This window comes from Vigna umbellata, chromosome 5 (genome assembly GCF_029865625.1).
Source record: "Vigna umbellata cultivar VRB3 chromosome 5, Vumbellata_1.0, whole genome shotgun sequence".
In the NCBI taxonomy this organism is placed as follows: domain Eukaryota; kingdom Viridiplantae; phylum Streptophyta; class Magnoliopsida; order Fabales; family Fabaceae; genus Vigna; species Vigna umbellata.
The window spans coordinates 29,054,634-29,070,547 of record NC_142169.1 but is presented as its reverse complement, the minus strand read 5'-3'; the positions used below and the strand labels follow the sequence as shown (position 1 = coordinate 29,070,547).

General features: G+C 32.7%; 2 protein-coding genes across 2 annotated transcripts; one reads left to right on the top strand and one right to left on the bottom strand.

Annotated features, from left to right (window-relative positions):
• Positions 1–2,273: 2,273 nt before the first annotated feature.
• Positions 2,274–5,711, top strand: PTL (Duplicated homeodomain-like superfamily protein). Its single transcript, XM_047302746.2, has 2 exons — positions 2,274–3,123; positions 3,935–5,711. Exons 1-2 carry the CDS (start codon positions 2,612–2,614, stop codon positions 5,193–5,195), a joined length of 1,773 nt encoding a protein of 590 aa, XP_047158702.2. The 5' UTR covers positions 2,274–2,611; the 3' UTR covers positions 5,196–5,711.
• A 4,391-nt stretch (positions 5,712–10,102) lies between these two features.
• Positions 10,103–12,987, bottom strand: LOC124829276 (fructose-bisphosphate aldolase 6, cytosolic). Its single transcript, XM_047302748.2, has 3 exons — positions 12,868–12,987; positions 11,193–11,420; positions 10,103–11,104 (listed from the first exon to the last, which is right to left on the bottom strand). The coding sequence occupies exons 1-3, from the start codon at positions 12,893–12,895 to the stop codon at positions 10,284–10,286; spliced, it is 1,077 nt and encodes a 358-aa protein (XP_047158704.1). The 5' UTR covers positions 12,896–12,987; the 3' UTR covers positions 10,103–10,283.
• Between the last annotated feature and the right edge of the window lie 2,927 nt (positions 12,988–15,914).

The following is a 15,914-nucleotide window of genomic DNA, read 5'->3' as shown; positions in this document are numbered from 1 at the left end:
AGTGTATAGGAAAATGTTTTAAATAGGAAAAACAATAACACAAGTAGTTTTACACTGGTTCACTCAACTTAAGATACATTGAATCTCCCATAAGAACCCTTAAAGGGTTTTATTAATCTTATCAAATATTAGAAACGAATACAAACACTTTTGGTATACACCGAGTATTATCAATCACTCTTGGTTCTCCTAGTCAATCTTGACTAGTTCGAGTTTAACCATTCTTGGTATACAATTCTCAAATCCTTTTGCTTATAGACAGTTGTCTAGAACATTTGACTCAACCGAGCTAAACAATATAAGTATTTTAATTCATTTTTGAATATCCAAGCATAATCAATGTTTGATTACAAGTGCAAATTTGAGTAACTCTGAGAGAGAGGATAAATACAATACAACACAATCTTGTGACTTGATAGAATTTCTTTTGTTCCAAGAACAGACTTAGACAATGTAAGCTTTCAGAGATAATAACATCGTAATGATACAATGTTAGAAAAAAGTTCTTCTATTCTGTTGTGAGTCCTCCTTTTATAGATTTCTTCGAGAGATGATTGTTACTCGGAGAGAGTTAACCTTTTTTAGAGTAAGTGGCTTCCCATATGAAGATATGTACTTTTCTACGCCTTGGGAAGTCATAACGCTTTAGGAAACATTTCAGGAATGTCTTCCTATTTCACAACGTCTTTGTAATTCAAGTGTAGTGCTTTTGAGTAAATCTTGGTATTGTCAATATCTACAAAGATAAAGAGAGAAAAAGTAAAGCAAACAGAGTGTTGTACGTTCATGCATTTAATGTTTTATACTTTGATAAACTATTGAGGCATGATTTATAATATAAGCTTTTAGCGTCTAAGATATTTCAAAGTAGTTTATAATATATATATATATATATATATATATATATATATATATATATATATATTCTGCACAAAACATTCCTTCAATTTTTTCTCAAAGTTAGCTTAGGTTATTCTTTCAACTTAGTTAAGATTCTTCCTTGTCCATGCTCCAAACCGTCTGGGTGTACCTGTCAAAGACACTTTGACGCTGAAGTTATTAAATCAATCCGATCGAATCACAATAAATTCTTAAATTCGTAATAAATATAATCATCTATCTTTTTATCTTTGACCTCTATTTACCCTAAACCCTCCTAATCACAACCCAATTATAGTCCAATTTCCAATAAATAACTCTTTCAAGTAATCTTGATTAGGGGCAATGTTTAGGGGTTTTTATTGCTAGAGACCATTCAACCTTTCGATCTCCCATTTCCATGATCGTGCGGTCAACTAATAAATCGTTTATTAACGATCTTAATTGAATGATACGTGATGATATTGACCATAAAATGTTTGGACTGGGTATCCCTTCTCGTGGTCTTATACGACTGGCTACTCTATATGTTCGTATAGCCATACACTACACAAATGTTTGTTTTCTTGTAAATGATATTATAACATTCAAGTTAGTAAGTGAATAGTATAATATAATTGTAATGTAAATTTATGAGACCGAATATGAATTGAATTGAGTCTCTTCATACAAGTATTCTTATTATAATATTAAGTTGTAAAATATAGATGTAATGAGATATCACAATATATCATAAAAAAAACAAAATTATTAAGTATTATCTTTAAATAGTAATAAACCGATAACTTATTGAGATCATATCTTATTAAGCAATTTTATGTTAATCTCTTATGCTACCGGTTTATCTCTAATATAAAAATACTATAAGAACTACATTTTTTTGTAACTTTTATTTGTATATCAAATTTATACTACTTAAATATTTCTCAAAGTCAAGTCTAAAATCTAAGACTTCTTTTGCTATACGACATAGCATAATGCAATAAAATTTAGAAAAATTTATGGATTTTATCCTTAACACTACAAATGACATAAGATATAATTATTTAACAAAAAAGAGAAGGGAACACGTTAATGTTGTTGTATGGAATCATTACCAAAAGTCAAAAAGGTAGCATCGAAGACACTATACACGCGTCAGCAAGACAAACTCGGCTGTCTTCCATTCGTCGTTTCACTTTAGACCACGTGTCGTGCATTCATTAGGCAATCAAACATCATCATAATAACAATAAAAGAATATAATAATAATAAATATGAATAAGAAGAATACAAGGTATACATTAACATTAACATTGTTTTTGTATGGTTGATGGGTTTAGGGCTTACTCCCAGAAACACTCCAACCCCACCCTTCTCACTGTACTGAAGAAGGACACAGAAGGAAGCAGCATAAAGCGATGGAGAGAGAGAGAGAGATAACACATTACCTCACCACACTAATACTATTGCTATTACTAACATTAAACAGAGAAAGAGAGAGAGAATTTCATTTCATTTCATTTCAATCTGAATAATAAGTGAATATCTCTCGTAGTGTCGTACACCATACACCACACGCATACATTTGTACACAGACATGGGACCATTTCCCTGCGTTTAAATTTTGATCTTTTTCGTGGACGACAGGATCCGACTCTGCCGCTTAACTCTCTTCCCTCTCTATATCATCCTTTCTCCTTCACCTTTTATCTCTCTCAATCTTTTTCTTCTTTCTTTCTAACCTTCTCATATGGAAATGGAGGACCATCATCATCATCATCATCAACACCATGAACAGCAGCAGCAGCAGCAGCAGCAGCAGTATGCCATCACTGATCTCAGACAACTCATGAACGGCCCGAGGTCCACCCATTTCCCCTCCATGCCGCCGCAGCCCAAGGCGGAGCTGTTCCCCGGCGGCCACCCCAACCTGGCCGCCTCGCAGCACTTCGAGATGATGATGTTTGGTCGTCAAGTGGCCGACATAATGCCTCGGTGTCTTCATGACTTTGCATCTACCGATTCCGCCACGAATAATAACAACACGAGCATCGCTGCTGCCACTCCCACCACCACCACTAGTGCCTCCACTCCTCCGCTAAGTTGCTTAGAGGGTGAGACCGCAGGATGCATCGGTGGAGATGCCTCCACTGGAAGATGGCCCAGACAAGAGACACTCACTCTTCTTGAGATCAGATCTCGCCTCGACTCTAAATTCAAAGAGGCTAATCAAAAGGGTCCCCTATGGGATGAAGTTTCTAGGTAGGTACCATTTTTATTTTCTTCTGTTTCAAAACAGTACTCCCTCGCTTCTCTTTTCAACCTTTTTTTTTCCTCAACTTGAACATCTCAAAATCATAATTCTTTGTTTGTTTGTTTCTTTGGGATTGAAAATTAAAATAATGAAAACAAATAAAAGCAGTGGACAAAATATCTGTGTAACTACTTGACGGTTTCCTATTAACATGACTGCACTTAATCGGTTTTAATTGGGTTACTAGTGATGACACTACTTTCTGGAAACTCTCAGAGAAATATAATATGCCACTAATTGTTTGAGGTGACCATACTATATACAACTCAATTTTCGATTATTGATCGTGTACTTCGAAGTTCTTTGAGTTCATATACCAAGATTAGTACGTCTCTACCACTGTCCCTTTTCCCTTTTAGAAATTTCCTACCCTCTTTTAAGTGCAAGTCATAGCCTACCGTTTAATACTAGTTTTTCCCTACGCAAAATTCATTCAACTTTCAGAAGCTTTTGGAGCTCCCTATTTTAATTCTAGCTCTTATCTCGTGGGATGACATCAACCGCAGGCTCTTCGTTCAATGAATCATATTTCTATACCCATTCCAATGCTCGTTTGCTAAAACTAGGTTGCTATAATATCATAGCGAACGTCACTGCATGACCTTCGTTAGCTTTTTATTGTTATTATTATTATTATTATTATTATTATTATTATTATCATGAACGCTCACATCATTCCCAGCTCAGACTAGGGTTCCATGTTCCATCACCTACATTGAGCTCAGTTTGGCCTTTTTGTTTCTTGTGTTAATGTTGAAGGATCATGTCTGAAGAACATGGATATCAAAGGAGCGGGAAGAAGTGCCGGGAGAAGTTTGAGAACCTCTACAAATATTACAAGAAGACAAAGGAGGGAAAAGCTGGAAGACAGGATGGGAAACATTACAGGTTCTTTCGTCAACTTGAAGCCTTATATGGTGAAAACAGTAACCAAACCTCGGTACCAGAAACCAATTTTGGTAGTGGCAGCCTTCGTTTCCACTCAAACAGCCACAACCCTTCTCAAACAAATCAAGAAATGTTTCACTCCCAGAAGCATTGCGATAGCCTAAGTCTCACCAACACCACTGATTTGGACACGTCATCATCGGATGACAACGATCAGAATAGCACTGGGGGACTCAAGGACAACGACTCCACGGAGAAGAGGAGAAAGAGGTTGAGCGGAAGAAGCTGGAAGGTGAAGATAAAAGACTTCATTGACTCACAGATGAGGAAGCTGGTGGACAAGCAAGAGGAGTGGTTGGAAAAACTCACGAAGACACTGGAACAGAAAGAAAAGGAGAGGGTGCTAAGAGAAGAAGAGTGGAGGAGACAAGAAGCTGTAAGGTTGGAGAGGGAACACAAATTTTGGGCTAAAGAGAGAGCATGGATTGAAGCCAGGGATGCTGCTTTAATGGAGGCTTTACAAAAACTAACAGGAAATGAGATGATAAAGAGTACTCAATCTCCTGAGGGTGTAATGGTAACTGGAATTCAGAACCACAGTGAAAACCTGAATGAAGATGGGAGTGAAATACTAAATAGTACCACTGCCAGAGGTGCTGAAAGCTGGCCAGAATCTGAGATTACTAGGCTTCAGCAGTTGAGAGCTGAGATGGAGACAAGGTATATACAAAGTGGGTGTTCAGAAGAGTTTATGTGGGAGGAAATAGCAACCAAAATGGCTTGTTTTGGTTACGAAAGGAGTGCTTTAGTGTTCAAAGAGAAATGGGAAAGTACCAGCAACTACGCAAGGAATGCTAAAGATGGAAACAAGAAGCGCAAGGAAGACTCTAGAGGTTGTTTCTACTTCGATAACAGCGAACAGTCTTCCCTGTATAACCAAGGAGGAGCCTATTGTGATATTAATGATCAAAGGCACGAGAGGAGGCTGCAAAATGATGGTTCTTCGCCTTCAAATTCAAATGTTGGAAATGCAGTTGCTGGTGATCACTGCTTTCCCTTCTTGATGACTGAGAGTGCAAATTTGTGGGAGAACTATAGCTTAAAGGTTAGTAAAGCAAGTCAAAACCAGTGATGAGATGGAAATAAGGTTGACACTTATAAGAGGCACGAAAATTTCATAGCCATTTATCTGAGAGACGATCTCCCGTTATGTATAGGGCACCGATGATGATAAAGTGGTCAATCTTATTATATTTATGGGAATCAAGGTGAAAAATAATGTGTTCGAATCACGTACTTAAGTTTAATGAGGGAGACTAGACAATGACAAATATCACTGAATTATTGGGGTATGAATTTGACACTAGTTCAGGTGAGTTTCTCTAGAAGCAGGTTTCTTTTATGCGTGCAAATGGAGTTTGCAATTGTATTACTTCATATGTTGCATCTTCCAATGATGTTTATATCATCACTTGGTCACCCTCTTTCTCTCCTCCTACACCCATCTTGCCTTTTTTTTAGTAATTTTTGGATATTTTATCTGTGCGGGCCTTTTCTGTCTGTGTACTGAAGACTGTAATTAAATTTCTTTGGTTTTATTTATTAGTCAATATTTTTATGAAGGAGGTGAAAGTGATGTATTGATGGATATTGTTTAAGCATGGAATATTAATTGTTTCAAGCATAAGAAAAAGCCTGATTTTCTTTGAGAAGGTATCTTTTGAATTAAAGGACCAGCATTTCTGCTGGTTCAGACTAGGGGACTAAACCATCAAACTCTTATAGGCTGTTTTTTTCTTGTTTTCTTTTTCACTTTACTTTGCAGATCAATGAACTCAAACTTATTTATAAATAATTTAATATAATTTGATTAGCCAATGAATACTTAAATAAGAAACCTTTTAGAGTTGTCACTGAGCTAGGTTATGTTGCAGCCTCGCGTGCGCACTACTATTGGGGCACATTAAACTAAAGAAAGTGTTTCATATTTGTATAATCGAATCTCTAAAAGATTATAAAAATAAAATGCATTATTATGCCTAGAAAAAAATGATTTTTTTGCATCGACCATCATAAATTTTAAATCTATAACGTCTTCAAACAATCACAACACAACTTTTCACAACTACACTGATCCTAGAGATTCCAAAAAAGCATTTCATAACAGCAATGTTTTCTGTTGCTTGGCCTACTTAACCACAACGAATCTAAACCCCAACCCTATCAAACCTTTACTACTTCAGCTGGCAAAAGCGGTGGCTGATTGCAAATGAAACTTCTCCATTGCACGCGGTCTAAAGCTATATTTTGTGTTAAAGGTGAAGGATGCAGAAACGTTAAGCTAATATCAATATATATATATATATATAATAATATATATATATTACAACTTGTAGTAGAACATCTTTGTACTATTTAGCTTGATAGGTCACTAACGTGACCATACTATTGGCTGGGTTGTACAGAAGGATCAATAAATGTTATCCGGCAAGTAACTGCACGGGAATTCTCTATAGCCATTCAGCTCTCAGTTTTATTGTGTGGTCCTGGTTGGTTGTGATATGGAGCAAGAGAGAAGCAAAATCCTTGACAACAGTGCATTGACCTCTGTTGTGGTATTTTCTTCCTCTTTTTGCATGAGAAAGCAATTATAAATACATAACATATAACAAGTTGACATAGAACTCAGCAGGCTCCATTCAAAATCCAATTAAGCTTCCGTTTAAGCATGCTTAATGGGTTACATTAATTCCTACATCATTTGCAGACTTAGTAAGGCAGTGCTGCCATTTTTACCGAAGTAGTAATCATATATATGAAAAAAGAAGGGATTTTTAAGATAATGTGTACTAGAATTGACTTTTGGGGAGTTTCCTTGAATAATTGAAGAATAAGGGGTAGCTTAGGTTGAGAGATGTGGAAGGCATTGAGTTTAGACCTCTGATATATATAATAAAGATAAAAACCCTACCTTGCGAGTTGCGTGTACTGGCCCTGGCCTGGCGTATGCCATTGGAAGGTGAATCGAGCATTAATACATCATAAAGTGAGGAAAGTGAAATAGGCCACAGCCCAAAATGAAATTATTTATTTCATACTTTTTGTAGGATAGGGAGTGACAGTAGCATGACATGTACACAGGGTCTTATCTGCAGTGTAAGTATTTTGTTGCATTGTGAGGGTATGTAGTAGTGGCACTACTATCGCTACTACTACACAGATACATACATATGCATAAGCATTACATAAATATTACTGATACATCTTACGCTCCTGGGCAGACAGTATCCGTACCTGGGAAAGAGTAAAGAAGTTTCCTGCTAAAGGAAAACCAAATGCAAGGGTTGGGGAGACATATTGGCAGTCCTTATCATAACACAACACAACTTTCGTTTCTCTCTTCAACCTTCTTCCTTGCTTTGTCTTCACGCTTATTTAGAGGCAGTTAAGTAATTGGGTGGTCAAAGGAGCAAAACCGCATCACCTGTACAATTATGGAAACATGATAGCAAATTAAAGTGTTTATATAAATATAACAATGTGCTTTTTCTCTGATGCCCCTGACGTGACCACTTACTCAGCTGAACCCTGCACCTCAAGAAAAACTAAAAAAAAAAAAAAAAAAAAAGTTTATGTACTGGTCCAGAATCAAGACAGCAAGTTCTGGCTTGGGGTGCTGCTTTTAATTATTTAGGACTGTAAAAGGTAAGCTTTATCGATCTCACCCTTAGTTAAAAATACGCAATCAGGTTCTGACTTCTCAATGGCAGCGAGAGGGAAATGCTTCCTCACATACATTGGTGTCTATATAAAGTTCATTGGTAGGATAGGCCAAATATAACCACCCTATCGTAGCCACTACAATTCATAACTCTTTCCCCGATCAAGACTTAGCATTTTCCCATTTCCCTTTTTTTTAATAGGGTTCGAGAGGGTGCATGGTTGAGTGAACATCTGGTAATACCTAATCAATGTCCATCTCCTTTCCATTTCCAAAAATGGGATTGTTTAGGGTGGATAAAGAAGAGAGTTAAGGAAGAAAAGAGCAAAAGTTATATATGTCACAACTAAGTATGGTTAAGAAAAGTAGATCGAATAATGGGGTCAAGATGAATTCACAGACAAACTCTCTCTATATAAATAACTTTTCCTCATACTCTGTTCATTTTTTTTTTATCAAACTCGTCATGCACTGACTAAACTTTTGAGACCAAACCTCTTTGCTTCACCATTTTTTTGGTTCAGGCTCCTTTAATTTTTATTTTGGGGAGTTGATCCTGCACCACCACCAACCGTTCCCTGCATCATCCCATACCTAATTTGCCCTTCTGTAAAATAGATGTCAACATCTATTTCACCTTGAACGGATGTTGACATCCATTTACATATTTTATATTTTAGTTTATTATTTTTATTTTAAAAAAAAACTTCAACGGATGTGGCCATCCGTTTAATAAATTTTTAAAAAGTATTTTATTTATTATTTAAATAATAATATATAAATTAAATTAATAATAATTATTTTATTAAATAAAATAAAATTAATTTATAAATAATTAAGTAATAATTTTAAAAAAATTAAATAATATTTATATATTAATTTAAAATATAAAAAATTAAAAGACTAAAAACTAAAAAAAAAACTAATTCAACGGATGTCGCCACATCGTTTAGTAGATTTATAACAAAATTTTTAATTATTATTTAAATAATAATACATAAATTAAAATTAATAATAATTATTTTATTAAATAAAATAAAATTAATTTATAAATAATTAAGTAATAATTTTAAAATAATTAAATAATATTTATATATTAATTTAAAATAAAAAACTAAAAACTAAAAAAAAATCAACTCCGTTTTAATATATTTATAAAAAATATTTTAATTATTATTTAAATAATAATACATAAAAATTAATAATAATTATTTTATTAAATAAAATAAAATTAATTTATAAATAATTAAGTAATAATTTAAAAAAATTAAATAATATTTATATATTAATTTAAAATACAATAAATTAAAAAACTAAAAAAAAAAAAAAAAAGAAACTCAACAGATGTGGCACATCTATTAATTTTTTCTTCAACGGAGGTTGACATCCGTTGAACACAGAAGTGGAGGTGTAGGATATTTTACAATATAAAAGATAGTTTTAGAATTTTAAAAAAATGTGGTAGCACAGGGAGCAAAAAGTGGAGTGAGACAAAAAAGTGGAGTGAGACAGGGAGTAACCCTCTTTATTTTGTTTTACAATCCTTGTTTGTGTTTGATTTGCACAAGGCTCCCTCTTTATTTTGTTTTACAATCCTTGTTTGTGTTTGATTTGCACAAGGCTTTGGAGTGTTTCTTTTTGCGCCCTCCTATAATTTTATTATGACACCTATCATGCATTTCGAAATATATATTTCATATTCGAAAAACCCAGCATGAGAGGTGTTCAAGAAAATTGTGGGGGTGGAGAAAGTTGGACCGTCGCAGAGTTACAAAGTATTGCGTTTGTATGGGGCTCATGGGTCCATATTTAACTTTGCGATTGGCACCACCAATGGACTATTGAGACCCACCTTTGGATAGTTCTCTTTTCTAGGATGGGTTTAAATAGCAATGCCAGTATCAAGGAACCTAGTTTCACTATTTCAATAACCATTTAACCTAATGGAAACTAGTTTTCATTGCGTACATCAGTCAAAATACATAAAAAAAAATGTATTTTTATTATTTATTTCGAATACTATTCTTACTGAGTTAAATTTTGTATCGTTTAATTAGTAGTAAGTAATCAGCTTATAATACAAATTACCATTTTTAATTGAAATTTATATATTGCAATAATATTTACTTCTATTAATAGTGATCGAATTTAGAGTCACAAGTTATATTTTTAAATTAAATTAAAATATGATACAAGTTTGTTTTTTAATTGTGATTGAATTAATTTTTAATTGTATTAATAATTTTATAATTATCTTTCGTTCCCAGTTATAATAACGTAATTTTAATGATGAAAATTTTCTGATGATTCATGAAAAAGAACTAAACTGTAACTATCACGGACAGAGTTTTATATGCAAATACCAGGAAGCAAAATTATTTTTCAGAACCTACTCTGATCGAAACATATAACGAAACTACTTGACAATAGAAAACTGAATGACAGAAATCCAAAGGGAAAGCAACGTGAGAAGCAACGACAGGAAGCGAACACCTTTTTTCAGTATTTGTAGTTCTTGACATGGAGAGACTCCGAGGCACCCTCGGAAAGGGTAGCGTCACCTTTGTAAGTTGCCAAGGTTGCTTGTGAGTTTGCCTTGCACCTAGCAATGAAGGCATCCTGAGCCTTCTTAATGTTTTCATCTTTCCCACCCCATGCCTTAAGAGTGCTCTGTTGCAGTGCCCTTCCAAAAGAGAAAGAAAGAGACCATGGCTTCTTTCCCTGCAACTTGTTCATGGCATTCAGGTTCAGGGTCGCCTCCTCCTCACTCTGCCCACCAGACAAGAAAACAATAGCCGGAACTGCAGCAGGAACGGTCCTCTGCAACGCCGCAACAGTGTATTGAGCTATCACCTCTGGGGTCACCTTTGGAGACTCCGAACCAGGAGTCACCATGTTGGGCTTCAACAAAGTTCCTTCAAGCAGAACATGGTGGTCGTTCAGTGCCTTGTAGCATGCAGCAAGTACACGCTCAGTCACTGCCGCACATTTGTTGATGTCATGGCGTCCATCCACCAGAATCTCTGGCTCCACAATAGGCACCAGGCCATTCTCCTGGCATATGGCTGCGTATCGAGCAAGACCATAGGCATTTTCATGGATAGCCAACTCGGATGGTTCGTTTGGACCGATCTTCAGCACGGCACGCCATTTGGCAAAACGGGCACCGGCTTCGTAGTACTTCTGGCAACGCTGACCGAGCCCGTCCAAACCTTGAGTGGTGGTTTCACCATTAGTTCCGACAAGCTCCACGGTGCCCTTGTCAACCTTAATACCAGGAAGAACACCACCTTCCTTCAACAACTCTACAAAGGGTTTTCCTGCAACCAATTACGTGATAAAAGTTCAGAAACTTACGATGTAACAGCATGTTTGCTTGTAAAGTAGAGTAACGCATGATTTGAATACCTGAAGCTGTGTTTTGGTATAGAGTTTCCTCAAACAGTATGACACCACTGAGACAATGAAAAGCACCGGGTGTCGTGAACAGGAGTTCCCTAAGAGCACGTCTGTTTGTTTCAACATTCTCGACACTGATGCTGGCCAAACGTTTGCCAATTGTACCAGTTGACTCATCAGCGGCAAGGATACCCTTCCCGGGAGTGCCAATGTAAGCAGCATTGGCAATCAGTTCATCTGCATTTCATGTAAATTCATTACAACATGTACATTTTTATAATCAAGCCATATTACCCCAATACAATAATCTCTCTTCAACTTCACATGAATAAGCAAGGAGGAGAAGCCAGGTAAGAATAAATATCTCTCAAAACTTATTTAACTCCCTCAAAAAAGATAAAATAACTTGTTTAAAAATTGTAAACTGTTGAATAAAAATAGAAAGATCAACCGAAATCAGTTTTATTAATCCGATATTATAGAATTCAATGAAGGATCTAGAGGATCTACGTGTCTCCAGGGGCCCTCCCTCAATATTTAATAAAAATATTTAAGTTCGTAACTTTTAATATTAAATAATGAAATGACATTTTTTAATTTACCAATACTATTATTTTATATATGTAAACCTTTTTTTACTTTTCATCCCTTTATATACGCGAATTTACTATTAGCAAGAAGAAATGACGATAATGGCGAAAGAACCTCGTCATACCATCTGGTCACTTTTGAGAGGATTTGTGGTGACAATTAGTATTTTACAATATTGTTATTATTTGTTGGTGAAGATAAAGAAAAAGAGGAAAAGAAATTGGAATCGATTCGAGAAGGGTAGGAAACTTATTCTATTGAGAGACTCTGATTCCAGAGAGATAAGAAACCGATTAGTAAAAAGAATGCTTTGTTTTCTATTCTTTTTATTTTATTAATAATATATTTTGCTTTTACTTTTTTATTAATAGTAATAATAATATATTAATTTTATTATAACGACGAAAATAGTAATCTTAATTTTATATCTATTAAAAAAATTATCAAATTAATTAAATTACTCACAAATTTTCATAAATTTTATTTTTTCTAAAATCTAAAAATTTTAATTTCAAATCTACTTAAATCTATTGACTCACACTTGTTCAAGTTCATCTTCACAACACACCTAATATGTGCTATGAATCCATCCCTTGAAACAGTGTTCGTGTATAATATTTATGAGATTTGTACATCATTATCATTCAACACCAAAATTCTGAATTCATGAAAGGGATCATCAAGCACAAACAAGATCAAAACATTACTAAAAAAAATATCTTCTATGGCTGATCTTGTTTCTTCATATTACAAACAATATCCCAACCAAAACCTTTCAATACAAGGAACAGTAAAAAATAATAATCACACGACAATTCCGGGACAAAAATGCACCCAAAATAAAATCAAATTCTTAAGTTCTTTCGGGGAACTAAAATTCGAAGGTTGCTCTCAATTTCAATCGGAAAAATATTCAAACACAGATCGGAATTTGGATCTATAGAAAAGATGAAAGTTTTACATGTTTATCGTCATACCCAGAAGACATAATCAGACGCCTAGTAGATAAGCACCATCGTTCAACACAAACGACACACACAACATGAAAAAATAAAGCCTGGTGTGAGAAACCTCAAAGGCATGTAAGACAAACCTTGGTATTTGTTCTTGAAGGAAGACATGGTGTTTTAAGATTGATGGAAAACTTGAAAAGAATATTTTGGGTTTGAGGAAGTGAAAGAAAGAAGAGAAGGGTTTAAAAACTGTGAGAAGTGAGTGTGGTTTTGGTGACTATTTATTACTGCTTGATGGGTTGGCGTGGAAAGAAGGTAATGGTAATATGGTAAAATTCTATATCATTTTTCATTTGACGTGTTCAAATAATTAGTTTAAATGTTTATGTGTTCCAATATATATAACTTCCATGAATGTTTTCTTTCCAAAAATAAATATTCCTGCCCCACGTTTTCTTATTTCTTTTACTCTTTTCATCATTAATTGTAATTAGTTTTTTCTTTGATAAAGACTGCAAAATCTTTCACTCAAGTATGTTTGAGTTGTATAAAGTTATCATTATTCAAGAATGGTAAAGCTTTTTATTCTTAAGTAATTAGCACGACTGCATAAGTATTATTCAATGATTTATTTTTACAAAACATAATATAAAAAATAATTAAGATGTTTTGTTTAATTAATATATTGGAATAAATAATTATATATGACATATTTTCCGTTTTGAAACTCAACAATTTTCTATGATTTTATTTTTGAAAAAATACGTCATAAGATTGAGAGAAAAATATAATTAAATTATTGTTAATGATATTAGAAGATTATTCAAATCAGAATACTATAAAGTAGATCCAAATGTTGGATAGAGTTGAAGTTTTCAACTCACATATTTGTATCTTTTAATTTAATATGTAAACTAATATTTTAAATTATTTTTTATTTTAATTTCTAGTTTAAAAAAGACGGATTAATTTGTCCTCACTTACCTTTAATGTGTCAGTTTAGTGGATTAGATGAGTTGGATGAGTTTATGAACCTTTTGAAATTAAAAATTGAAATAAAAAATAATTTAAAATATTAATTCCTTTATATTATATTACAAATATGTAAATATTATTTATGATATTTTAATTTAAATAACTGATATGATTATAAATTAAGTTACAGCTATTAACTATAATAAAGTAATTTAAAATATAAATGTAATGATTATTTTATTTTATCCTATTAGCATCATTAATTAGTAAGTTAAAAACTGAAAAAAAATGCATATATAATAAATATATTTAAAAAATATTTATATGATTAAAATTTTGTTTTTAATTAATATATATATATATATATATATATATATATATATATATATATATAATTTTTAAAATAAATTAGAAAGTTGGTCCATCAATCTCTCTAACTCGTTCATTGGCAAGCGAGTCAAGATTTGTGAGTATTTTTGTGTGTGGGTCAAATTTTCCTATTTCATTTTTGACAAACAGACAAAATGGGGGCGTGATTGATCTATTTTTGTCACTGATAATTTAAATTTATCATCTCTTTGTCAATACAAGATAAATTGATAAATATTATCGAAATAAACAAAATCGTTTACTTATAAAACACTTTTGTTAAAAAATTTAACTTTTGAATTTTTTAAAAAACTATTTTGAATGAATAAATATGAAGTCTATGTGACACCGCTTAGAGATACCTAATCAATCTCAAATTCATATTTTAATTGGTAAAAAGACATAAATTTTGTTAATAGCTATGAAGATATTTAGAGATAATAAAAGAGTATTTGAATGTTTTTAAAAAAATGTGTAATTACTCAAAGTTATGTTCATATTTATTAATATTTAAAACAGTTCAAAAAATGACGTGTAATTTCTTGAAAAATAACTCAAAAACAATTATCATCATTTAACAATTAATTCGAAGCGAGTATTGTAAGACCCATGAAAAATATATATATATATATATATATATATATATATATATTTATAGTAGTAAATTTTAGTATGTTATTAGTAATAATAATTTTAATGGATAGAAAAATGTAAATTTTGGATATAAAATTTTAGTAATTTTAGAAGGAGAGGTTCAAATTTTTGGTAACTTATTTAGTAAATTTTTTTAAATTGAATAGTAAAAAAAAAGTAAATAGTAAATAGTAAAAAGTAAATAGTAAATAGTAAAAAGTGAATAGTAAAAATAAATTTTCAGCATTTGGATTCCTTAGCATGGAAGAAAGTAGTAGGTAGAAATTAGGATCAGATTTGGTGAGAAAATGATTGAAATATTATTTTTAAATAATATTAAAATAATAAATAATATTAAAATATTAATGAATAGTAAAATTTTTTTTACTATAAATAGCCATGGGAGGGAAGGTTATTCTGCACCAAGAGAAGAGAAATCAAGTGAGAGCTTGAGAAATAGAAAAAAAAAAGAGTTAGGGAGAAATTTTGAGTAGAGGTTCTGAAGGGTTTCGGAGAAATAAATTCAGAGCAAGAGAAGTCTGGAATAGAGGTAGGGGAGCTAACCTTTCTATGCTTTTATATTATGATTTAGTATTTCTATGCTTTTATATTATGATTTAGTATTGTTTTATTACTATTCATATCTTGAAATTCTGTGTGAATAGTGTTAATGCTTACTGTATATCTATCTATGTTGAAATTCGGTGTAAATATTATATGCTATTGTTTTAAATCTGTAAATAAGAAATTTGTTAAAAACTAGTTGAGGAACGCTTTGGCTAAGGAAAGATTTGGTACTTAAGTTGTCCATTGTGACGCACCTCTCTTTCCTGGAAGTCTACTCGACAAGTTTTTAACTTAAATCCTATTGAACAGATTATGTATTGTTAAATTATTGTGTAATATATCTGGTTGGAATATATTCAGTTTGTATGATTTCGGAAATGATTGGATTTTATTACATTTGAATTTATGCATCTGAACATGATTGTGAACTATAATGATGTTATTTATGTGGAAAGTATGTGAATGTATGAGATATGTTAGATTCACTGTGATAATATGATGGTATATGGTTATTCATGTCTTGGGTTAAGTTTCAAGGTAATAGTATGATTCATGAACGTAATTCCATGATCCTCAAGGAGAGGATACATGGTGGTGATTTGGGGGTGTATAGAATGATTGCATGGTAGCTCAGTTTTGGGGG